Source organism: Cajanus cajan, chromosome 1, assembly GCF_000230855.2.
Source record: "Cajanus cajan strain Asha chromosome 1, NIPB_CcT2T_4, whole genome shotgun sequence".
NCBI lineage: Eukaryota > Viridiplantae > Streptophyta > Magnoliopsida > Fabales > Fabaceae > Cajanus > Cajanus cajan.
In genome coordinates this window covers 79,355,399-79,382,163 of record NC_138517.1, presented here as the reverse complement: position 1 = coordinate 79,382,163, position 26,765 = coordinate 79,355,399, and the positions used below count along the sequence as shown (strand labels likewise).

The 26,765-nt window shown below is 30.5% G+C and overlaps 3 protein-coding genes across 3 annotated transcripts; 1 reads left to right on the top strand and 2 right to left on the bottom strand.

The window, feature by feature from the left end:
• The first annotated feature begins 237 nt into the window (after positions 1-237).
• Positions 238-7,199, top strand: LOC109811485 (homeobox-leucine zipper protein HDG11). The gene is made up of 10 exons (XM_020375242.3): positions 238-356; positions 3,563-3,680; positions 3,944-4,135; positions 4,279-4,761; positions 4,893-4,994; positions 5,081-5,284; positions 5,673-5,853; positions 5,967-6,235; positions 6,374-6,463; positions 6,714-7,199. Exons 1-10 carry the CDS (start codon positions 238-240, stop codon positions 7,095-7,097), a joined length of 2,142 nt encoding a protein of 713 aa, XP_020230831.1. The 3' UTR covers positions 7,098-7,199.
• Positions 7,200-8,899: 1,700 nt separating this feature from the next.
• On the bottom strand, positions 8,900-12,419 carry LOC109811468 (putative germin-like protein 2-1). Its single transcript, XM_020375229.3, has 2 exons — positions 10,123-12,419; positions 8,900-9,856 (listed from the first exon to the last, which is right to left on the bottom strand). The coding sequence occupies exons 1-2, from the start codon at positions 10,235-10,237 to the stop codon at positions 9,321-9,323; spliced, it is 651 nt and encodes a 216-aa protein (XP_020230818.1). The 5' UTR covers positions 10,238-12,419; the 3' UTR covers positions 8,900-9,320.
• Positions 12,420-12,555: 136 nt separating this feature from the next.
• On the bottom strand, positions 12,556-15,341 carry LOC109811440 (tubulin beta-7 chain). The gene is made up of 3 exons (XM_020375195.3): positions 14,825-15,341; positions 14,475-14,744; positions 12,556-13,468 (listed from the first exon to the last, which is right to left on the bottom strand). Exons 1-3 carry the CDS (start codon positions 15,219-15,221, stop codon positions 12,792-12,794), a joined length of 1,344 nt encoding a protein of 447 aa, XP_020230784.1. The 5' UTR covers positions 15,222-15,341; the 3' UTR covers positions 12,556-12,791.
• Positions 15,342-26,765: the final 11,424 nt, after the last annotated feature.

Genomic DNA, 26,765 nt, shown 5'->3' with positions numbered 1-26,765 from the left:
AAGGAAATATTACCTAGGAAAGAAATCAAATTACTCTTTTGTATTTATTATTATATTATTTTATTACCTTTGCCTTTTGTGGATGATAAATCATTTGTGCAACTACACTGAGGGTGTGAAAGAACAAAAGTGACATATATAAATATCCTAAATGTTCATGGATCTATTTACAGAATAGGTGAAGATCAATAAAAATCTCCAATAGTTGCAATTGTATTTGCTTATCGTGGTTGGAAAATGGATTCTTCTATTGCAAGTGTTGGCGGGTCTGGTGATGAAGGCTCTCAAAACTTAAATGAAGGAAGAAGACCTTCATACAAACGTCTTACTTCTGTACAAACAGCCAAACTTGAAAGGTAATAAGGTCACCCTTTTGGTTAACAATATTTTCTTTCAACATTATTGTTTTTAATTAATTTTTTATTTGCTTGATTTTGTGGGAACATCTCACTTTTTGGATGAAAGAAATGAAAGGGTGAACATAAATATTTACACAATGTAGAGTTGATTGAGATTCATAAAAACTTTTCCATTTTGTTTTTCATCAAGCCTCTATACATCTTTGTCCACATTGATGATGAATAATTTCTCTTGATTTTGCTTTGTTTGGCTTCATCTATTTCATGGCATGGGTTCTTCTTTTACTTAAATTTGGTTGAATGTCCATTTTATTATATCTATGATCACGACGAATGGGACTCATGTATGTTTGTCAAATGGATTTTTCTACCACAAAATTTACTCAATGTGTAGAATTGTTTTTTATTAGATAAAATTGATTTTACATGCGGAGTAAAATTATATTTTTAGCCTCTGATAATTTAAAGTTTTTTTACACCTCTTTATTTAAAGTTAGAAAATCAATTTTCACACTTTCCAGTAAAAAGTACTCGTTTCAATACAAATGTATGGTTCAAATTAATTTAAACATGTTTTTCAATCACGCTTTTTTTTTTGAGGGGGGTGGGGGGGTACAATTTCAATTACACTCCAAAAGCAAATTTACTTTACCAACAATAAAAATATTCTTCTCAACTTGCTTTTAAAATATCAAACCCAAATATAAATCAATTGTTTCAAAATATTTTTTTTTCACAACTAATAATTCTTTCATAAACAATTTAATAAAAATATAAAGCATATGAACCCTTAATTGTCGTAAAAAATCTCTTTGATGGTCATGATGATCAATGACTTGATTGTTCATATGATAAAAGTAATATTTCATACTTAATGGTTACGTAATGACTGTATAATATTATTTTATAAGTATAATGGTGTTTCATGTAAAAAAATTTATATTGTTAATTAATCAAATTAATTTTTATATAATTTTTAAGGTACTTATAGTAAAAGTTGATGAATTTGTGTAAATTATGAATTGTAATTAAATGACAATACAAAATTATTTTATACATGTATTGTCATTAAATCTTTTTTATATAATAAATCATAGTATTATGACTTTTTAGTAGTTTATATAAAAATTCATAAATTTATTATATGTGACAAAAACTGTGATTAACTAATGGTGTAAAATAATTTTTTTTTAAAATTTATATTATATAATATACTTGGAAATAAAGTAACATAAAGTTGGAGAAAAAATAAGTTTGACAAAAAAATTAAGTATTTAAAAGTCACGTGTTTGTCAATATAATTTTTTTTTATATTATTAATCAATTAAAATCATTTTGGCATGACTTTTAAAACAATTATTATAAAAATTAACAAATTTAATATGATTTGAGATTGAATGATAGTTAACTTTTTTTTTACATTCTTAATACATATATTATTCATCCAAATCTTCAATTGATATGAAAGAATATTTTATACGTTTTACCAGAGAAAAAAATAATTATAAGATAATTAAGTAATAAGGATTTATAGCCAATTATCTCATACGTGAGTTGTTGTTTAACTAAAAATATTTTTGTATAAACAAAATCAACATTTTCAAATTCAAATTTATTTTTCTGTCAATAGCTTATATTATTTTGACCAATTCTATTCTTATTTTGACCAGTTTCTTTATCTATTGAATTTGAGTTGTTTTGACTAATAATGGCATATTTTGTTGAATTGATTAATGCGGTCAAATTTTTGTACCTATATGTATTATAAGTATTATATTTAATGCATTGGATTTTCTTCAAAAAAAAAAATAGGAATTTCTCACTTTTTTTCTTTACAAATAACATGTAATTTGAAGTATGTTATATTCATACTCTTTTTCTACTCAAAAGTTTCAATTGTACCAATTAACAAATATTTGACATATTAAAAAAAAAAATCAACTTCAGATTCAATCAACTATTTATGCATATTATTTAGGGTTAGGGATAAATGGTACCACCCAGATCTTACACATGTGTTAGATTGTTGGATTTATTGAACATGTCATCATGAGTTTAATTCCTAATTATATATATGTACAGACAAACTTCTTGAAAAAGAAATTCACTTTGATAATTTTTACGTGTTAAAATAGTAGTCTTTAACTATTAGTTGGAGAATATTTTTAGTAGAAACAAAGAGAAAGACATAAATATAAGTTAACTTGACACAAGACTGAAATGATAAAAGAGGAGAGTGAGCTCGAATCCTCCCACTAATTAATATGACAACCGATTACAAATATTTGCCTGTAACTAAAAAACAAGTTAACTTGACAACTTGAGAAACTTAAATTAATTTATCTAATTCATAAAATTTAGGTTGGTTTAAATCAATGAGTTAGTTTGTATTAAAAACAAGTAAAATTGAAGAAATTTAGTTTTTGCATCAAATTTTCATAGATCAAATCAAGTAATTAAAATCAAACAAAATTAGTTAATCAAGACAGTCTAAGTTAGTTTTTTTTAATCAGTAAATAAAGAGATATATTAGATTGTTACAAGAAATGCCAAAAATCCATATACAACTTAAGATACAATAATAATCCAACAACCATGTACTTAGTTAGTTGAACAATATGTGCACGAGTTTTTGTGAATGCCTAGATATCGAGTTCAATTTCTGCGAATAGAATAAAAAAGAGCAAACACATTTCTTTAACTTTTTTCAATTATATTTTAATATATTAATATGTTCATGTACTCTAACTTTTGACTGTGTATCGATTTGTTATTCTCTTCAATTTTGTAAGTATTTCACTTATCTATTATCAATATATCATTCTCTATGTTGATGTGTGACAATAAAAATAAACTTTCAAATATTTTTATGAATGATTTATGATTTTGATTTATTATCTCACTTATTTTTTAAAAAACATTTCATGTCTCAGATTTTTTTATTATAATTTTTTATGAAATTTGAAAAGTAAAAAAATACTATCCCAGAACCCAGATTAATTTCTTTAGGAATTAACTATCTAAATTTACCTAAACTCAAATTAAACTAAGCTAATAAAATTTAAACAATATACATTTAATATGATTGCATATACAGCATAATTATTAATTATTTTATAACACATTTAGCGTCAGCGATTTAGAAATATCTTTGCACATTCTAATACTCTCTCAATTAATTTTTGGAGTTTATTTTTTTGAAGATTCATCAAGGAGTGTCCACATCCAGATGAAGTCCAACGACGTCATTTAGCTTCTGAGATTGGACTTGAACCCAAACAAATAAAGTTTTGGTTTCAGAATAAAAGGACTCAAATCAAGGTGGTTCATTTTATTTAGTATAATGTTTTTCATTTAAAAGTTATTTTACATGTGATCATACTTAGTGTCACTCATTACAGATAGCATACTTTTCTACTAAAAAAAAAATCGAACATTTTTTTTTCAACGTACTATGAGAGATAGAGTCTAAGAGAAGAGATCGAGAGTGATGTATAAATAATAAATGTGATTAAAAAAATGAAAAAAAAAATGTATGAATAATATATAACTCTCAATTTTTTGTGTATGCATGTTATCTTAAGAATCAACATGAGCGAGCAGATAACACAGCTCTTCGAGTTGAGAATGATAGGATACATAGCGAAAATGTCCTAATGAAAGAAGCATTAAAGAATATGCTTTGTCCATCTTGTGGGGGTCCACCATATCCAGAAGGAAAACATGAACATGTTATCCAAAAGATGCAACTTGAAAATGCCCAACTAAAAGAAGAGGTTAGTGAACTCGTTCGATTGATTCTTTTTAAATATAATCTGAATAATTTTTTTACTTTTTTTTTTTCAAAACAAAAGACTACACGGTGATTGGTTTTAATTAACGTATATATATGATTATTTATTTATGAATTGGTTTTCAGCATGAAAAAGTGTCTAGCCTTCTTGCAAGGTACTTGGAGAAACAAATGTCACCACCTGAGTTACAACAAGGTTTTATTCCTATCACAGGATCAAGTTCACATTCTCCAACAACACTAGGAAATTCACAAAACCAAGAGACAGGTGAAAGTTCATGTCCCAATCGAAGTCTTGGTAAGCAAATTATGGACAGTGACCATTTATTGCCTAACTCATCGGGAAGTGAAGGTATAGAAAATACCCTTATGTCAAAGGTTGCTATTGATGCAATGGATGAATTAGTTAGGCTTCTTCGAATTAATGATCCTTTTTGGACCAATACTTCAACTCAAGATGAGAAATTCATTCTTAACCATGAAAATTATGAAAAAGTGTTTCCAAGGACCAATCATTTCAAAGGTGTCAACATGCATGTAGAAGCAACAAAAGATTCGGGAATAGTGAGCATTAATTGCATCCAGCTAGTTGAGATGTTCTTAGATTCAGTGAGCACTTCGTAACTCTTGTTAATTTGTTAAATATTTCCCTCTTAATTTTCTTTAATATTACAATATTGATTATCTACATTAAAGAATTTTATATACTCGTAAGAACATGATGCAATTGATCTTTCCAGGACAAATGGGCTAATCTTTTTCCAACAATTATTACGAAAGCAGAAACAATCAAAGTACTTGAAAGTGGTTTGCTAGGAAATCGAAGTGGAGCTTTGCAACTGGTATATATTCGTGTGCAAACCTTACTTTTTGTAATTAAGATTTTTGACTATTTTTTATTTATTTATTGACAATACTTTTATGACAGATGTTTGAAAAAATGCATGTTCTTTCACCTTTAGTGCAACCTCGTGAATTCCAATTTCTTCGTTATTGTCAACAAATTGAAGAAGGTGTATGGGTGATAGTAGATGTGTCATTTGATTCATTTCGACAAAAAAACTCCATTTTTCACTCTTGGAGATATCCCTCTGGATGCATGATTCAAGAAATGCCTAATGGGTGTTCCATGGTTAGTAATTTACTTATTCATAGTACTTGAATAAATCTTCAACTATATGATTCAAATGTTCTACATGTTATTGGGAAATACATTTTTTGTACTCAAAACGAATTTTACATAAATGAATCAGTGTTACAAATGCTAGAAAGCATGAACACGCATATATATAATTATATATATGTCAAATAAATTTTTAAAAAATAAAATTAATTTCTAAAAAAATTAAAACGAATACAAATACGATATAAAATAAATAAATATATACTTATCACCATCTTTATATCTAATTTAATAAATCAGCTATAACCCGTATTCATACAATATTATGTTCAACATATACATATCTCATTATTTTATCAAACAAACTCAAAAAAAACAATATTATGTTTTATGTTAGGTGACTTGGATTGAACATGTAGAAGTGGATGATAAGATCCAAGCACATCAACTATACAAAGATATTGTTCATAAAGGAATTGCATATGGAGCAGAAAGATGGATTATGGAACTTCAAAGAATTTGTGAGAGATTTGCTTGTTTTTATGTTGAAAAGATACCTAATCATGACTCTGAAGGAGGTTATACTTTGTCATCTTCATTCAAAACCCTTACATTTTTCATTAATATATTTGCTTTATGATTTATTATGTGCTTATAGTTAACTCAAAATTTTACATTATTCATCATTCAGTTGTCAATTCTCTTAAAGGAAGGAGGAGTGTAATGAATTTTTCTCATCGTATGATCAAGATCTTTTGTGAAAGTTTAACTATGTCGGGTAAATTAGACCTCCCACAATCAAATATGGAGAATAATAGCGGGGTGAGGGTTTCTATTCGCAAAAACACAGACCTTGGTCAACCAAATGGCATGATTGTTGTAGCTGCTACCTCCCTTTGGCTTCCTCTTCATTATATGAAAGTTTTTGAGTTCTTCACAGATGATAAAAGACGGGCTCAGGTTCACAAATGAACTAATTAATCAGTCTTTTATTGTATATATATATAAGAATAATATTTTATTTTTTAGTTAAACCTAAGTTAACCTTACATCGTATAATCATTAATAACTACTTGTTATTTTCTTATATATGTGTAGTGGGATGTTCTTTGTTGCGGAAATCCTACACACAGGGTTGCACACATCTCAAATGGAATTCATCCTCACAACTGTATATCAATTCTTCAGGTAATTTCAATATTTCTTTTTGTTTATGGTTTAATTTTGGTGTTAGACAAGTTTAGTTTAATTTTTAGTATAATTATATTCAACAAAGACTTTGGCATTTAAGGCATTTTGTTATAACTAAATGGGTGATGGAAAAAAAATGGTAATTATATGCTTAAATATTAACTTTTTACACTAGTTGTCCTAATTAACTTCGTTATTGTTTCCTTAAGTAAACTTGATTAATTTCATTACAATTAATTATGTTCAGCCATTCATCCCTAGCGAGAACAATGCACTAATTCTTCAAGAGAGTTTTACAAATCCCATGGGATCGTATGTTGTATATGCTCCAACCGATGTAGCAACTATGAATTTAGCCATAAAAGGAGAGGACTCTTCAGTGTTACCAATTCTTCCATCAGGTTTTGTCATCTCTGCAGATGGTGAACCAAATGCAACTTTGGGAGCTTTTAATGATGTAAATATTGAAAGAATAGGGGGTTCATTATTGACAGTAGCTTTTCAAATACTAGCTTCAAGTCCAGATGGAATCAATATGCCAAATATGGAATCAATGTCAGCTGTGAACACCCTTTTAACCTCAACAATCCTAAAAGTCAAGGATGCTTTGAATTGCAACAATTTGGAGTGATTTTTTGGTCATGTAATTTTCTATCTCTTGTTCAAGGACAAAATAATGCCTTGTTTCCTTTGCATGCATGACAAGTTTTCTTGACATTTAAATTAAAATAATATGCTAGTTCTTTTTTTCCTTTATTTTCATTCCCCCTCTATTTATGAGTGATAAATAATTTTGATCCTTGTGGTGCCAATTGTTTCTTCAAGATATAGGCTTATAACTTTTTTATAAACAAAAATTATATATATAAAGTGTACACCACCCCTACTATAATGTTAAGCTATCATAATTTTAAGGATTGAGGGAATATAAAAGAAAGAATCAATACTAGAGTTGACCTAATAATAAACCTATGAATTGATAATGATGTCGTATGATTTGATGATAAATGACATATATGAATAAGTTGTAAATGACGATAAATGATTATGAATGTCATGGAATGTTGTTCTATGTATGATTTGAATGAAAACTTAACCTGTAGAGATAGGAGCTTCCATGTGAAACCTTGTGAGGCTATGTGCATTGATCTATGTATTCATGCATCACAATGAAACACCATCTTTTAAAAAAATTGTTCTGTATATGTATCTCATGGTATATTATGTACATTTGATCTATCTACTTTTTTGTTATACTCAAGCAAGATGTGATATATATTTCACTCCTTTCTCTTTTGTGTGTGTCTTCTATAAATGTGTTACATAGGTAATGTTCAAAAAGATCATAAAGATAATGATGTTATAAAGGAGGTTTATGTCTCATACCTATGTTTATTTTTATGTTAATATAGTTATATATTTTGCATTAAGGCTAAAACATTTGGTTCTTTTCTTATATATTTTTATAGTTATGAACACATTGTTTTAGGATTAGTTTTGCAATGGCCTTTGGGGGTGCAAAAACACATTTTGATTCAATTAAGTTTTATATAACTTTGTTTAGGGGCTTTTTATGTAATGCCCTACTTGTAATATGTTGTTTTGGATTTAAGAAAAAATTGATTTTGTTAATAAATTTTGCAACATTATATAAATAAATAAACTCTAAATAGAGAGTGTAACACAAGATAATTAATGAAGTTATTATTCTATAAATTATCATCAACAATATGCTTGATGTGAGCGAGCGAATCATGTCAAGGAACTCTATTAATTGTATCATGAAGGGTGCTCACCAAAACACCATTGCATCCAATTTCTGTAGTGATTAATGAGAACAAACTATTGCATCCAATTTCTATAGTGATTAATGGGAACAAATTGAACCTAAAGATTAATGTTTTACGCAAGCCTTGAATACTTCCAATTAATATTTTTCTATTGTTTCTTCTTTGTTATCATCATCAATGATTTTCTCTTTGATATTTTCTCAATGTTGTAAAGCCATCACCACCAATATGATCCAACACTCTTTTATGTTCGGGTATCAATCAATAAAGATTGTTCCGTATATATAAAGAGAAAGAGCTTGAGAGAGACAAAAGTGAAGGTAAAAGAAATGTTGATAACATTTCATTTTAAGCCTTAGAGGGACACTGTGGAGGCCGGAGGGGGAGTGAGAGGAAGAGAAAGAAAAGGTGATACTGTAAGTGAAGAACATGGCTAGAAAGAGGAAAAAGTGAGGGCAAAATGAAGGATGATAATATTTTATTTTAATCCTTACTTGTCTTACATGTAGAGAGATATATAAGCACATATGTAGTACTTAACCTGACGCATCAACGCAGGTTACCTCACACATCATAAATGACATAATACAAGTTTAGGATTATTTTTTAAAAATTTTCATATACTAATATAATAACATGAAATTACAAACAGAAACTAATAAGGAAAATTCTACTAATAATAACTAATAATACGGTGATTTACTCCTTTATTCACATCATATATCTACTATCCATTTTTTTATGATAAAATTGAGGTGGTCGAGTATCTCCTATATATAATTCAAATTCCTGGAGGAAAATTTATAAACGTGAAACACAGAACAATGCGAAGGCATCACAAAATCCATAATGTTCTTAAAACTTTTATTCTCATGGAAATTGTACTCAATATTGAACTGGCATTGCACAAATTAATCAAGTGATACATCTTAATACCAAAGGAAACAGAAAGACCACAAATAACAATAAAGCATGCAAATCGAAATGCATAAACCAACACACAAGAAAGCAATTAATAATGAATCAAATTCAATCTCTCACATCACGTGCATGCATGTCCATGTCTAGAACTTGGACTCTAGATAATTGATGGTGGCATTATCCAATTGAAAAGCCTTAGCAAGAACATCACCAGCAATGCTAGGGTTAGACCCGAACACCGCATTAGCAATGGTGATGACTCCAGGATTCTGGCTACTAAGCGCTGCAATAGCAACAGCATTGCCATACCCAACATTTCTCTGGTAATGGACGAGTCCAATGGGGAACACAAACACGTCACCCTTGTGTAGAACTTTCCTGAAGTGGCGGTTTTCGGGGTTGGAAGTGACGAATCCAACTTCTAAGGTGCCATCGAGAAGGGTCAAGACTTCGGTGGCACGAGGGTGCGTGTGAGGAGGGTTAAGGCCCCATGGGGCGTAGTCGATGCGAGCAATGGAGATGCCGAGAGTGTTTAACCCTGGAAGCTGAGTTGCGAAGACTGGTGTGACCCTAGACCCTACGGGGTTTGTGGTGTTGCCTGCTATGTTAAGACCACTGAAGAAGAAGTCATTTGCTTCCACCAGTTTTGGATCCTTGCATGCCAAACCGTTCACTAACACTGTCATCATTCATATAATACATTATTAATTCATTTCAGCAATTAACGTGTGATTAATGTGTCAACAATGATATCAAACAACCAACTAATGAAATGATAAAATATGCAAAACATTATAAATTTAGTGATAAATCATGTAAATTTGATTAATAGTTGTGTGACAAAATTTGTAAAAACTTAAAAGTTGGTGAGAAAAAAGTGTATTTAAATTTTTAAAGTAAAATGTCAAGATACGTGTGAACTGTGCATGCATGTATTTGGTATACCTTGGCTTTTTGGGTCTGCAACACAGAAATCTTGGAGAGCACTAGCATCAGCTGCTAAAACAACTGAAAGTGAAAGAGATAATAAAACTGCTAGCAACAACGAGAGATTAGCCATTTGACAAGAACTCAAAAAGTACTAATAGCAAGTGGAGTTTTGTAGCGGCAGGAATATGTACTAGCAATATGTGTTGTAGTATTAATCGATAATTGGTGGATGAATATGGCATTGCATTAGGGCATATTTATATATGAACCAATAATGTAGAGAAGATGTGAACGTTAACCCACAAATATGCCGCCCTAATAATTAAGAACAGAATTGGTCATCTTTGAAGTGGTAAGAATAAGGTAATAATTAAGTAATATATGTTTTGCTCAAGTACCCACCATTCGGCTAGTCGTTTACAAAAGAATCTTAATTGATTAATTAAGTTGAAGCCGCTAACTCTTCCATTTGTAATCATCATTCTAAAACTAGATTACGAGTGACAATAAAATAATTAAGGGTATTATGGATATTCTAAATGGACGACAACGGTATCTAGTTTGGGTTGGAGTTGTTGTACGTATTAGAGGGGATACACTGCATATAATATTTCAGGTTAGTGGTCTACAATTTTTAAAATTTAAGATTTTGTTTGGTACAATCAATGGTAATCAAAAAAGGAGGAAAGAGTCTGGTGGTTAGAAATATATAATTGATAAATATTAAACACAATAAAAAAAAAAAATCTCCTCCTGATCTTTGAGCTTGGGTTTAATATTTACCAATTAATTTTCTTTGGGTATATCAATCTTGAAAATTAATTTTGAGAATAACACATTGCTGCATAGCTTGGGTTTTGGTGTTTAGGCCCACTTCATAGCTTGGGTTTGGATTGTGACTTTCAGCTGCCTTTAAATGCGATAGAACCACCACACCTAAAACTAATAGCCCACCAAATTTACAAACCTTCAACGAGGAAAATGAAAATTAGGATAATTCTATTTATACTTGATGTTTTTCTTCGCATCATCCTTCCCAGTTTTTTTTTTTTATTTTCTAAAAATAATATTTTTCAAAAATAAATTTCTGAAACATTATTTCACAAATAGTTAAATGTACCAAATTTTAATTTTCAGAATATATTTAATATAAACGGAAAGGAAATTTCCTATAATTGAATACATGCAGTTGCCAAGAGAAGTTACATTTTGCCCTTCCCAAATTCCCATTACACAGATGCCATGGAAAATTCCTAATCCTACGTTTGTTTCTTCCTTTTTTTTTTTTTATCTCTTCTCATTTTCCTTTTTCGTTTTACGTCATGCTCGGCCCTACAAATTCTGGTAGAGGATATGAAAACGACAAATATGAATGGAAACTATTGGATCCAGTTGACAGAGTGTTTCTCACTTTTCCTTCCGAAATTAAAATTTTTAATTCTTTCGAAAACTAAATTTCCAGGATATTATTTCTAAAAAAACTAGTGAGTGAAATCTATTTAATATAAATTAATTTTTGGAACATCTAATAATTGAAAAAATGTATTTTTGGTTAAAAAAACAGAGATGCGAAGAGAAAACAGTAGAGAGAAAATAAAATCACCCTAAAATTTCTAGGAAACAGGCCTACTTTATACGTCTTTTGCAAAGACGGCATTGGACAGTTCGTTGTGGACCATGAAAGATTATTTGCTTAACCAGTTGCGAACTCACCCACTTTTAAATGTTATCCAAAAAACAAAAAAGCTGACTTTTTTTTTTATACAAGGAGCTAAAAAAAGCTGATTGGTAGACCATTACTTTTAAGATAAATTATATTTACATTTTTGAAGTTTAATAGCATTTCATTCAATATTCTTTCTTTTAGACACTGGACAAATTTCTTTCAATTCATATAACGGCAGAATATTATATATCTTTCTTCTTAATATAAATCCTCGGATTAGGTATTAGGAAAAACAAATCTCACCATAATTTTCGACCTAAATAAGATTGTCTCGTAAAAATAATCATAAAAAATTATAAAGACAAGTCAAAACTGACCATTAACCCAGCAAATTCCAAATCATATAAACTTTCACATTTTATGGATCAGACATTTTTTAAAACTGTTAGCTTTAACTTTGTAAAACGACAATCATTTTAGTTCTTTTTAATACAAAAAGATAACAAGGTTTAAAAAAAAATATATATATATATATATATATATATATATATATATATTATACATTCAAAAGCTGAATAAGATTTTAAATTTTCCGAAAGAAATAATACTCTATCCACACAATTTTAAAGACTAATTTGGTCTCGTAACCAGGATAAATTATTAGTCTGTTAGATCGGAGCTTCTCCCGTTGATAACAGAATGTTAATTAAATAGAACACCAAAAATATTATAGTTTAATTCAGAAGCAATTACTATAAATCAACGTAACTAAAGAGTGAGAATGGTGAAAAAACAGAAAACAAGACCTGCCATTAATCATTACAAACATCCAAGATTTGATCTCAACAACAGAAGCATTGTCAACAAAACACAGTTTATACAATGTCAACAATCAACAATAAGCATACACATTAACGAGTCAATCTAATTTGACTGCACCACAATTAAAACTTATACACTCGTTCAAAGCCAACCATATTGATATTTGAAACAATTTTTGACAAATGAGGAACATGCCTTATTCAGCAGCCTCCTCTTCTTCCTCCTCATCCTCATAATCATCCTCGTCAGCAGTAGCATCTTGATATTGCTGATACTCAGCAACAAGATCATTCATGTTACTCTCAGCCTCAGTGAACTCCATTTCGTCCATTCCTTCCCCAGTGTACCAGTGCAAGAAAGCCTTGCGCCTGAACATAGCCGTGAACTGCTCACTAACTCTCCTGAACATCTCCTGGATTGAAGTAGAATTACCGATGAAAGTGGATGCCATCTTAAGACCCTTGGGCGGGATATCACACACGCTGGACTTGACATTGTTAGGTATCCACTCAACAAAGTATGAAGAGTTCTTGTTTTGCACATTGATCATCTGCTCATCCACCTCCTTTGTGCTCATCTTACCACGGAACATGGCTGAAGCAGTAAGATAACGACCATGACGGGGATCGGCAGCACACATCATGTTCTTGGCATCCCACATCTGTTGAGTCAACTCAGGAACAGTCAAAGCACGGTACTGCTGGGATCCTCTTGATGTCAAGGGCGCAAACCCAACCATAAAAAAATGGAGCCGCGGGAATGGGATAAGGTTAACAGCAAGCTTGCGAAGATCAGAGTTCAGTTGCCCAGGGAAACGTAGACAACAAGTAACTCCACTCATGGTGGCAGAAATCAGGTGGTTAAGGTCACCAACTGTATTCAAAACAAGTAAAAATTAATTAATTTGAAAAATTGAACTTCCAACTAATGTCCTGTTAGCTCAATTTCCAAAAGAATTTATTTGTAAAAACTAACAAGAGTTGTCCCATTGTCAGGGAAATTTTTGGAGTTCTCAAAATCAATCTAGCAGCACAAGTATTTTTCGATAAGTTTCTCAATAAGTATAAGTACTTTTGAGAGAAGAAAATAAAAAAGAATGAAATAAGTTTCTCTGTAACTTAAGATAAAAATCATAGGTTCAAATACTCATTTGATTCTTATAGTTTCAAGAACTTTATCTTTTAGCTTTTATAAATAAAAACATTCCATTTTATCTCTATACATACAATTTGTTTTCTTTTAAATCCTATAATTTTGTAAACTTTATCTTTTAGTCATTAATAAAAAACAGACAATAGGAACTAAAAGAAAATAAAAATGACAGTATATAAAGACTAACATAGAATGTTTTCAACCAGAGACTGAATGAGTATCTAAACTAAAACATATTTGGAAGAAGCTAACACGAGAATTTCCACAAATTAGCTTAAACTTAAAACAAATTTTAGTTTTTAGAGAAGTTAATTTCATGTAATGTTCTTATTTTCTTCTCCTAGAAATACTTATGGAGAAATTTATCTAACCAGACTGCAAGTATAATTGACTAAAACACCATTCCCAACCACAACTCAACTTTCTCAGCACCAATTCTTTCAAAGTCAAATTCCATAAAAAGCTAAAAATTATCAGATAAACCAAACACATTCCATTGAGAGAAAGCGACAGTAAACCAAATCGACAGCAGAAGTGAAACACCACCACCCACCCACCATTAGCATCGAGCAAGACACAAAACCTAACCCCACGGCCCCACCAACACCACAACGACACCCAACCCCAACTTCCAAAATTCAACCCAAAACCAGATACTACCAGCAATCATTACTCAACAAACACAGCAAGCAACAAAACCAAAAACCAAAACCAGAAACCAACTCACACGTGGGCGTAGCGAGCTTGAGAGTCCTGAAGCATATGTCATAGAGAGCCTCATTGTCCAAAACCATACACTCATCAGCGTTCTCAACAAGCTGGTGAACGGAAAGAGTAGCATTGTAAGGCTCAACAACAGTGTCGGAAACCTTGGGCGAAGGAAACACGGAAAACGTCAACATCATGCGATCGGGATACTCCTCCCGAATCTTGGAGATCAGCAGCGTCCCCATGCCGGAGCCAGTCCCTCCCCCAAGCGAATGACACACCTGAAACCCTACATCAACAACAACAATAGCAATCAAAGATTAACAACCGAATGAAGAAGGAGCGAATGAATCGATCATTAATGAGTACCTTGCAAGCAATCGCAATTCTCGGCTTCTTTGCGGACGACGTCGAGGACGGAGTCGATGAGTTCAGCGCCTTCGGTGTAGTGGCCCTTGGCCCAGTTGTTGCCGGCGCCGGACTGGCCGAAGACGAAGTTGTCGGGGCGGAAGATCTGGCCGTAGGGGCCGGATCTGACGGAGTCCATGGTGCCGGGCTCCAGATCCATGAGGACGGCGCGTGGGACGTACCTTCCGCCGCTGGCTTCGTTGTAGTAGACGTTGATGCGGTCGAGTTGGAGGTCGGAGTCGCCGCCGCTGTACCTGCCGGTGTGGTCGATGCCGTGCTCGTCGCATATCACCTCCCAGAACTTGGCGCCGATCTGGTTCCCGCATTGCCCTCCCTGGATGTGAAGGATTTCTCTCATCTTCGACCACGGAGGAGATTAGGGTTTTCAGATTCTCTGCGATGAATGAAAAATGAGACCCACGGTTTCAAGTTTCAACTCTCCACTTTCAACTTTCAAGCCTGGGGCCTTTTCGTAATTATGCCCTCTTCCGAGCCTCTTTTTGGAAAGCGGGGGGATATTTTTGGGGTCTGATTTGTGATTTGTGATAAGGAAAAGGAACCGAACGAAACGACGATGTTCCGGAGCGTTTTGGTGTTGCCCTTTCTCGCTCCGTTGCGTTGTCGCTTAAAATCTAACACGCTTTTCAATCATTCTTTTGGTGGGAAATATTTAATTCAGGAACTAGGTAGTTCTTTTTTCGACCCTCATTCCTCACTTAATTATCTAATTTATATTCAAAAATAAATTAAAATATTCTCTATACAGAATAACTTAAAATATTATTAATATAATTAATTTATTATTAATTAAACTCAAAGAAATGACTTTGAATATATATTCTATTCCGTATTATCTCAGCCAAAAGATAAAGAAACGAAGGAAAATGACAGAGAGTGGGTAGGGCGGAAATAATTAGGCTAGAAAATATATAAGTCATTATCACTTCACTTATCAATAGTGAATTGGACTTGGGCAGAGAAGGGTGCGGGTGAGGTTTTAAGTTTTATTTATATTAAATATTTTAAAGAAAAGTTTTGTCATCAACTTAAGCAATATTATTTTAGTCAAAGATATATGTAACCTCTACTTTACTTTATATCCTTTAAAAAGTTGATTTGTTGCTATAAAAAATTCAGTAATTTAGGTAAGAATATTAAGTTAATTAATAATTAATAATTTAAATTATTTTTAATATTTTTATATCAATCGTTTCTCTTTTTATACCTTTATAAAAATAAAAAAGAAAGCTGCAAAAAAATGTTCTGAATGAATTCTAAAAAAAGAAAGAAAAAAACAGAGGCGAACTTAGCCGGCCATGTGTTTATTTATTATTTTGCAGGAATATTGGAATTTGAAGTATAATTGAATAAACATGATAGAGGAATATTGAAAGGGCAATTGAATGAGTGGTGATTGGAATGAGGTGGGCCGGTGGGAATTGATGGCTTATAGCCCAACCCAGCTGTCAGTATTTCTCCCATGTTCGGATCCAACCTCTCATTGTCCACTCACGAGTCTTTTCGTTCGATAATAACTTTTATTTCCACTCTAAAAAATATATCAACCAAATTATGACTAAATACTCTATAAAAACGTTCACTTTTTATGTAATCATTCAATCATAATTTCTCTTCTATAGTAAATTTACTCATTTTTATAATTATCACCTTAAGGCTTTGTTTGAATTTGAAGATGGAAAAGAGGAAGTGGAAAAGGAGAGATTTGAAGGGAAAGTGAGTGGAAAGTGAGGTTGTTTGGATTAAGGGAAAGTGAGTGGAAAGTATAGAGAAAGTTTGTGAAAGTTTGTGAATGAATTGATTGATATGATAGATAAAAATAAATTTTTTAATTGATAATTGTGAAAGATTACTATTTTGCCCTTAGGTTAAAAAAAGTTTATAATTATTATAATTAAAAGATAAATATATAAATTTTAACTAAAAAAAATTATAAAATATTAATTTAAAAATAAATTAATTTAAATATTTGCTTTAAATTTAATGATAGATAAAAATATAAAAATTTAATAGATGAATATATAATTTACACTTTTACCCTTGGATTAAAAATGAGTATAATATTATTTATTGTAATTAATAATAATTACAATAAAATTATATTAATAGGGTTTATTTACTAAAAAAATAATAAATAATGATAAGAATAATAATAAATATTAGAAAAATAATAAGAATCATAATAAATAATAATGATACTAATTATAATAAATAATAATATTAATATTAAAAAAGTGAAAATTATAATATTTATAATAATAAATAATAATAACAAAATATATTATGATAATTGTATTTTGTAACATTATTTTATTAATGTTTATGAAAGTGTTATTATTTTAATTTTATAAACATGTATTACTTAATTTTTTTTATATTTGCACTTTTTGATGTCAATATTTAAATAATAAAATTTTATTAGTATAAAAAAATGTACAATAAATTTTTTGAAAGTTAATTAATAAATTAAAAAAATTGATAAATCATTAACATAAATTAGAATGAAATGAAGATACATTTGTTAATTGTACAAGTTAATTTTTACCAATTAAAAAATTAACAAATTTTTAACATTACAAAGTAGATGGGTGATATAACCGAACTTTAATATATATCAAAGTGAGAACATAAAAATATTAATATTTAATATTATTATTTTATTTTTATATATAAATTAAATAAATATTTAATTTATATATATATATATTAAATATTAAATATTAATATTAAATAATTATATTTAATTTAAGGTATTATATATTAAATATTAATATTATATATATATATATATATAAACGGTATTAAATAACCATCATTAATAACAAATTAATGACCCCAGAACGGCCCGTTCCGAATCCGGAACGGCCGTTCTGGACTCATTTGCCATGTCTCATTGACATACCTGGAACGGCCCGTTCCAAAAGTGGAATGGCCCGTTCTGATTTCGCATATTTCTCATAAAATGCATTTTTGGAACGGGCCGTTCCGGGTTCCACTGGCAGCGAAAATACCCTGCATAATCGATTATGCTTGGAGGCATAATCGATTATGGCCTTGCATAATCGATTATGTCTCACCCATAATCGATTATACAAGGCCATAATCGATTATGAGGCCAACCATAATCAATTATGCTCCTTCGTATATACATATGAGATCAAACTTACCTTCAATAGAGGAGCTCCTTCCACAATCACTCACCACCAACACCCACCAGCCACCACCAGCCACGCACCAGCAGCCACCACCAGCCACGTAACGTCGAGAATGAGTCACCAGCCCGTGGAGAACGTGGAGAATCAGTGAGCAACACCAACCACCAGCGTCGAAATTCTGTCAACCATAATCGATTATCCTATGCTGCATGGCACATGCATGGGAGGGGCATTTTCGAATTTTCACAAATCCTACGTGTCTTTCACCTCCTTTCTTCCCTTTTGTGCGAGGAGAGCAACAGTGCTTCTCCTCGCTTTTCTTCGCCTTTCCTTCGTTCCAAATCAGGGAAAACAAACGGATACTTTTCACATCTTTCTTTGCTCGTGAACAGTACTTTCCCGGAAACAAACACTACCTAAAAATTTAGATTCCATTTTTTAATTTGTTGAATAGGTAAAATATTTTATGTAAACAATGCATATAAGTTAAACTTTAAAGTGAAAAAGTAAATGTTTTTACTTTAAAATTGAAAATAGTATAATATTTATAAAAATTATCAAATAGTATAATTTTAACTTATATTATTTTATTTTTTCTTTCTTTTTTTTTTCTTAAAAAATGTTTATAACGAAGTTTAACAATACAGACTCGCAAGGATCTAGTGTATATTCATAGCATATAATATATATATATATATATAAATAGTTATTGAGTGGATATTTTTGAGTAGAGTTTATAGTAGGCAAAGAGTGAGGAATCTAATTAAAATGTGTGGGCTTGGATTTCTGATTTGTATCTTTCTGCGGCCAGCAAGCCAGCATGGTCCTCCTTTTGAAATCGCAGTTTCGGAAACTTATATAGCCAAAAAGCCAATTCACAGTTTTTAAAACCTTGTTTCTTTCTGTTTTAATCTTGAAAAATAATAATTATTTTCTAAATTTTATAAAACGATAACTATAAGGTTAGAAAAATATATATTTTTTAGTTAATATAATTTTTAATCCGTATAATTTAAAATAAATAATTTTAGTCTTTAATTTAAGATAAATATTTTAGTTCTTAAACTTACAATTTTTTAATTTTTTGGCTGTTATTATGATATTCTCATAAATTAATGTGTTTTGATACAGATTTTTTTTCATTAGATTATATGCTTCACATTTATATGATACTTTTTCTTAACATTTTAATCATTTTCCTGTACCATATTACTTATTCAATATAAGTGTGAAAATACAATTTTAAAATTATGAAAGTGGAATGAAAAAATATTTATAATACTAATTTGATCAAATAAAAGGTGAAAAGTTTAATTTCTATTTTGTTTGTTGACTAGTTTTAAAATGTTCACAATGCTTCTAACAAAATACTTATCACAAATATAAAATTATAACATGACAAAAAAATAAAATAAAAAATTACTTATTATTAATTTAAAAATTGACAGTTTCAAAACTCATCAATTTTGTGTGTGGGTATTAAAGAATTTCTCTAATTTTTTAGTCTTTATCGTTAATTTTTTTGTACTGCTCTCTATTTTGTATTGATGTAACATGTGACGTAGCAGGTTGATGTTTTAGTAGCCCAGAACGGGCCGTTCCCAATCTGGAACGGGCCGTTCCAAGCTATTAAAATGATCCGTAAATCGTGGTTGAGAACGGGCCGTTCTGGAGGGAGAACGGGCCGTTCTGGAGGGAGAACGGGCCGTTCTAGAGGGTAGTACGGACCATTCTGGATGGAGAACGGGCGGTTCTGGATGAGTTCCAGAACGGGCCGTTTTGATTTTAGAACGGGCCGTTCTGCATGTGATTTTTGCACATGATGAAGGGGTGTAGAACGGGCCGTTCCGGTTTCGGTACAGGCCGTTCTGGCCACTCCGGAATGTCTATAAATAGAGGTTGTGAGCAGTTGAGGAGGAGAGGTTTTTTTATAGAGAAGTTCTAGAGAGAAGGGCTCTGGACTAGAAAGCTGACTTTTGAAGGATTGAAGTTTCGAGTTGAGCTTCGGAAAGGGGATTCTGCTTCTTGGCTATCCTGATCAAATCTTCAGGTAAGGGAAGCTAGGATTTCTTGTCGGTTGTGTGTTGTAGTGAGTTAAGACTCACGAATCGCTGAGATTTTCAAAGGTTTTGAGCTGCTTTGAATGAAAACTCATTTTTCAGGATTTTCGAGTTTTTGGTGAAATTTGGGATTTTCATTGTTTATGGTTGCATGTGGGTAAAGCTGGGATTTTGGATTGTTTGATGAAAATGTGATGTTTTGGGACGATTGCATGTGTTTGGAAAGCTGATTCGGTGCAGGTTTGGAAGAGATTTTCGAAGTTTGAGGGTTGTTGTTAGGTATCACGCCGGGCGCAGTTCTTCGCGCCGGGCGCGTGACCATCAGAGGGCTCCATTGGGCAAGCCCGCCAGGCGCAGGGGTGTATGCGCCGGGCGAGCTTGAGGGTGTGAGCCTCTGGATGGCCCCCGCCGGGCGTGGTTGGACCGCGCTGGGCGCGATATCAGTAAGTGACATTGCTTGGGGATTTCTGGTGTGGCGCCGAGCGTGACCTTGTCTCGCCGGGCGTGGAGACTCCTTGGGAGTCTCTACTAGAGGTGGCGCCAGGCGCAATTTATATTGCGCCGGGCGTGAGACTTTGGGGAAGTCTCTGCTTACCCTGCGCCGAGCGAGGGTTTGCACGCCAGGCGTGTGAGACCTTCTAAGGTCTCTACCTCCTAGCACGCCAGGCGCAATGAGAATTGTGTCGGGCACGCTGAGCCCTGGTGCTCTATAGTTGTGCCACGCTGGGCGCAGACACGATATTTGATGTTAAGCTGTTATGTGTAGAAATTTGCTGATAGATATGCTAAGCTGAGCTGTAGATGTTAAATATTGTTGTGCTGATTAGTTGATAATACTGAATTATGATGTTGAGCTGTAGTTGATGTATATTGTTGTGCTGTATGATGTTAATGCTGAATTTTATTGTTGAGCCGAGCTGAATTGTATGCTGATTTATGTTGTTAATGATGTAACGCTGAGCTGTGCTGGATGCTGATATTGCTGTGCTGTTAGTTGTTTAGTTGTGCTGTATGCTGATATTATTGTGCTGTAAGTTGTTTAGCTGAGCTGTAAGCCGCTATTGCTGTATGCTGATATTGCTGTGCTGTTAGTTGTTTAGCTGTGCTGTATGCTGATATTGCTGTGCTGTAAGTTGTTTAGCTGAGCTGTAAGCCGCTATTGCTGTATGCTGATATTGCTGTGCTGTAAGTTGTTTAGCTGAGCTGTGAGCCGCTATTGTTGTATGCTGATATTGATGTGCTGTGTCGTGCTGTATGCTGTTATTACTGCTATGCAGTGCTGTGCTCCGTGCTGATAGGAGTTATTGTGTTATAGCCGCTAAGTCGATGTTGTTATAGCCGTTAAGTCCATGCTGTTATTGCTGTTATGCAGTGCTGTGCTCCATGCTGATAGGAGCTGTTGTAGGCCGTAAGGCTGAGCTGTTGATCACTAAGACTAGAGGAGATGTTTTTGAAATTCCTCATCCCATTGTGTGGATTGAGTGGCTGTGGTGCTCTTAGAGCCTAATTTGTTGAAAACTCTCCATGGAAAACTGACCCTTGGAGTGGTAACTTGTTGTTTTCCTCTAGATTCTTAGTGGTCCCGTGTGTGGGCAAGGTCGAGGCACACATGTACAAAGCGACCACGGTATGGGGGCCAGGTCGAGCTATACCGATTACAAGCGACCACTACTAACTTATATGCGTGACGACGCATTGTGTGTTTACTGCTGTTTACCGCTGTGTACTGCTGTTTTCTGCTGTTATTGCTGAATGATGTGAAATGTGTGCTGTTATATATATTAAGTTGATGTTGTTAAGATGATTGATGTGCTGATAGCTGTAGCTGTTTATTATTCATATATTTATATATGTATGTTGTTTCTTTCACTAGCTTACCCTTTGTTGTTTCCATGTGATTTGGACTGCGATGATCATACTATGTATGGGAGCAGGGCAAGGTTGGGTTGGTGTTTGCTGAGGAGAGTCTGCAGCTAGGAGATGGAGTTTTATTCTTTTGATGTATTTAGCTACTTAGTTAGTATTTGCTGGATGTATTTTGTACACTTTGATTCTAGACGGATTTGGACCTTGTATATATATATATATATATATATATTCTAGATCCTATATGTATATACTTGTTCGTTTCTGTGTAGTATTCTGGTGTGCTGTATTGTGTGTATTGACCAGGCGGGTCGTTACTTAACATAGGTATTAATTTCAATTTTGTGTGTACGATATCAAATTTATTTTGATGTAGCTATTTTTAATTAGGTTTCTCGACGTTTTATGTAACATTTACACTCTTACATGCGATATTCATTGTTGAAATAATTTTTTTTATTTGTTACAAAATTGAAACTTATACCACGTTAATACAAAACAAATAACATTACAAAAAAAAAAATCAAAAAAGTACAAGTATTGGAATTAATACCTAATTTAGAGTAACTTTATCAAATAAATTTGATATTTAACATACAAAATTAAATTAATACATTTGTTACGTTAACACAAAAGTGACAATATTATAAAAAAAAAATAATGATAAGAGTTAAAAGGATTAAAAAACTGTAAATATAAGAATTAAAAATATATATCTTAAATCATAGAGATTAAAAAAGATAAATATTTTATTTTAAACTATAAAAATAAAAAAATAAAATAATTAAAATTATATAGACTTAAAAGTATAAAATAATTGAATAAGACAAACATTATAGAATTATATTCTTTGCCTTTTGCTACTTTTATTAGTTCAATTTTTCCTTTTAATTTCATGCAGACTATTAAAGGTGCTATAGAAATGCACCGAACCAATTCCTGAATGTGAGTGAAAAGGTCCATCTCTCCGTTTAAACTTTAAACATTGGAAGAAGTGGAAGGAACAAGACACTTTCTTACATTTTTTTTAAAATACACTTTCATTAATTGTTTGAAATTTATTTATAAAAAAAACAGTGAGATACATATAGATATGACAACTAAATCTACATGCACGGTCCTATCTAATTTTAGGAGAGAAAATCTAATTGATTGAGTACGGATTCAAGTATGAATTTTTTTCGACTTGAAAAATTGAATTCAAGTGAAAATTTGTGTATTTAAGTCTCCATCTCCTACTTGTCTGCTAATTTTTTACATTTTTTTATTACAACAAAGAGTTATATATATATATATATATATATATATATATATATATATATATAAATTAAAGTTGTGATTTTATTTCTATAAATATTAAAAATATAAGTTAATTATTTTAATAGTTAAATAATTATAATAATAATAATAATTAAATAACAAACTTAAAATTATATGTTTAACTAAAAATATAATTCGATTCTTAAATTTTTATTTGTAAGCTATTTTTTAATTATTATTTTTATACCTTATTTATATTATAATGTAATAATTAAATTAAAATTTTATTTATTAAAAATGTATAAATAAATTAAAACTATAAAAAATATAATGAGTTTCTCTTAGATATATCAAACTTGACAAAATTCAATGGAATGAGTTTAAAAAATATAAACTTAATTTTTAAAACTTGAACCCACCTTATCTTTTATGGGGATGGTGATGGAAAGAACAAAACCCACTGTTATCATCCCTAGATACATATTCTATTTAATGACATTCTCTTACAATCATGTATTTTTTAATAAATTTTAACTAATAAAAATATGTGTACTAAGATAAATATATTAAAGAGTACAAAATGAAAAAAAAAAAGCTAAATTTAGACTAATAACATTAATTTTATGTAGATGTGACATAATAAAAAAATTAACTAGTGTCACCACATACATAAAAATGAGTAACACTGTTAGTTTAAATTAGGTGATAAAAGATAATATTGTATCGTTTTTAAAAATAAAAGATTAAATTGAACTAATTAAATAAAAATATAAGTTATAGCGAAAATAACTGCAACCTACGCTAGAGCCCTGAGCCCACTGCATTGAAAATAACGCATATGTGCAGTCTTAATCAAAACAATGACTTACATAGAGGTAAGATTCACATGCACCACGCTGCTTTGGTTGAGTTTGGATTGAAGGATGGATTTGAGAGAGTAGAAAAGGAAAGATTTGAAGAGAAAGAGAGTGTAAAGTGAGGTTGTTTGGATTAAGAGAAAGATAGTGGAAAGTGAGTGAAAAATTTGTAAGAATTTATGTAAAAATTGATTTATATGATAGATAAAAATTAAAAATTTAATAGATGAATATGTAATTTACACATTTACCTTTGAATTAAAAATAAGTAAAATATTATTGTAAATAATAATAATCATAATAAAATTATATTAATAGGTATAATTTATTAAAAAAAATAATAAATAATGATAATAATAATAATAAATATTAGAAAAATAATAAGAATCATAATAAATAATAATGATACTAATTATAATAAATAATAATAATATTAATAATAATGATAATAATAATAATAATATTTATAATAATAAATAATAATAACAAAACATATTATGATAATTATATTTTCTAACATTATTTTATTAATGTTTATGAAAGTGTTATTATTTTAATTTTATAAACATGTATTACTTTATTTTTTATTTTTTATATTTCCACTTTTTGATGTCAATATTTAAATAATAGAATTTTGTTAATATAAAAAAAATGTATAATTAAATTTTTGAAAGTTAAATAATAAATTAAAAAAATTGATAAATCATTGACATAAATTAGAATGAAATGAAGATATATTTGTTAATTGTACAAGTTAATTTTTACCAATTAAAAAATTAAGAAATTTTTAACATTACAAAGTAGATGGATAGTAACATATTTGTAAAATGGAACAGAAAATACAATTCAGTCATCAATTAAGTAAACAATAATTAAATATGATCAGAACAGCCCGTTCTCAGACTAGAACGGCCCATTCTGGGATTCAAATTAACCCATAACGGCCATGTTTGAAACGGTCCGTTCCCAAAGTCGAACGACTCGTTCTGAGTTCGCATATTGCTCATAAAATACAGTGTTGGAACGACCCGTTCTGAGTTTGCATATTTGCGAAAATAAACACCATAATCGATTATGTGTCATCCATAATCGATTATGTGCCTCCATTCTTCATCTCTTTTCAGCCTTTGAGGCAGGGGTATTATCGGGTTTTCTCATTTCTTACGTGGCTTTCATCTCTTTACTTCACAACTTCGCGAGGATGTTCTTCCGCTTTTCTTCGCTTTTCTTTCGGTGCAAATCAGCGGAAACAAACGTGAAGTTTCTTCGCTTTTCTTCACCTTTCGTTCGTCGTGAACAGTAAATCCCCTGAAACAAATAGGGGTTTATTTTTTAAAAGTTAAAGGTCGGAGTAATTTTCAAATTTAAGTTTTAAAGTTTTAAAAAATATATAATAAGTTTTAAGTTTTTTTGTTTTAATTTTTAATTTTAACTTATTTTCTAAAGGCTTTTTATCATATTAAAATTAATTTAAAGATTTATTTATGTGATAATGATGATAATAATAATGTCAACATTAATGATATTAGTATTAATAATAATAACGTAGATAATAATAATGACAACATCAATAGTGTTAGTGTGACAACCTTATAGATAATGATAACAATGGTAATGATCACGATATTAATAAAAATAGTAGTTATTACAATTGTTTAGAAGATAATAATAGCAGTAATGGTGATAGTTGTGAAAATGTTGATAGTAACAACAATATTAATATGGTTGTAATAAAAAGAGTTATGTTAAGTGCAATAAAACAGTATTTTATAAAGTTAAAAACCAAATTCAAAACAAAAATATTTTAAAAAAATGTAAAGTGTTTTGGAATTATCTTAAAAATCATTTCAACTTTTTAATCCTTGTTCTAAAAAAATTACATTTAAAATATAAAAAAATTTTGCAACCACCACGAATGAGTCCTAAAATAACTAATATTAATAGATGTATTGTTTCCTCAGGTGATTCATTTGTTTTTGTGCTCCATTCCTTATTCCCAGGCATTCAGTAATGCTTCTATTTATGTTTCATGTTTTTTAGTTTCTTAGATTTTCAACTGCAAAATGAGATGTATAAATATAACCTCTACTATTATTGATATATATTTATTAAACGCTTTGGGTAAGAGGAAATAATCAATTCATTGACAATTCACATTGTAATTTTTTTTTACACTACTATGTAATTAGTATTACAAATTGTGATGATAAATTTATTAACTTTTCCAATTTTAAACGTGACATGATTTGTGATTGGTTAATGTAAAACGGTTATATATCGTGGATACATAACCATTAATTTTTTTCTTATTAATAAAAAAACACAGATCCATTAATTTCTTTTCCTGATTTTTTTTAGTTTATTATCAATTTAGGGCTCATGATATATACACCTTTTTTTTTTAAAGTACACCTCTTTTTTTTTTATTTATAAATACACCTCCTTTAAAAAAAAAATTATAAAATTATAAATTTTTTTAAAAAAATTAATTTTACACTTTCAACTTTCAATTTGCTATTTTCTTCTTCTTATTCACATACTTTTTTTTTCTCTTTCAATTTTCACATGTTACTAAAATAGGTGGAGTGAAGAAAAAATAAGGAAGTGCATGTAAAAATTGAAAAAAGGAAGAAAGATGTGTGAAAAAAAGTACTAAATTAAATGTTGTGGATATAAAATTAAAAAT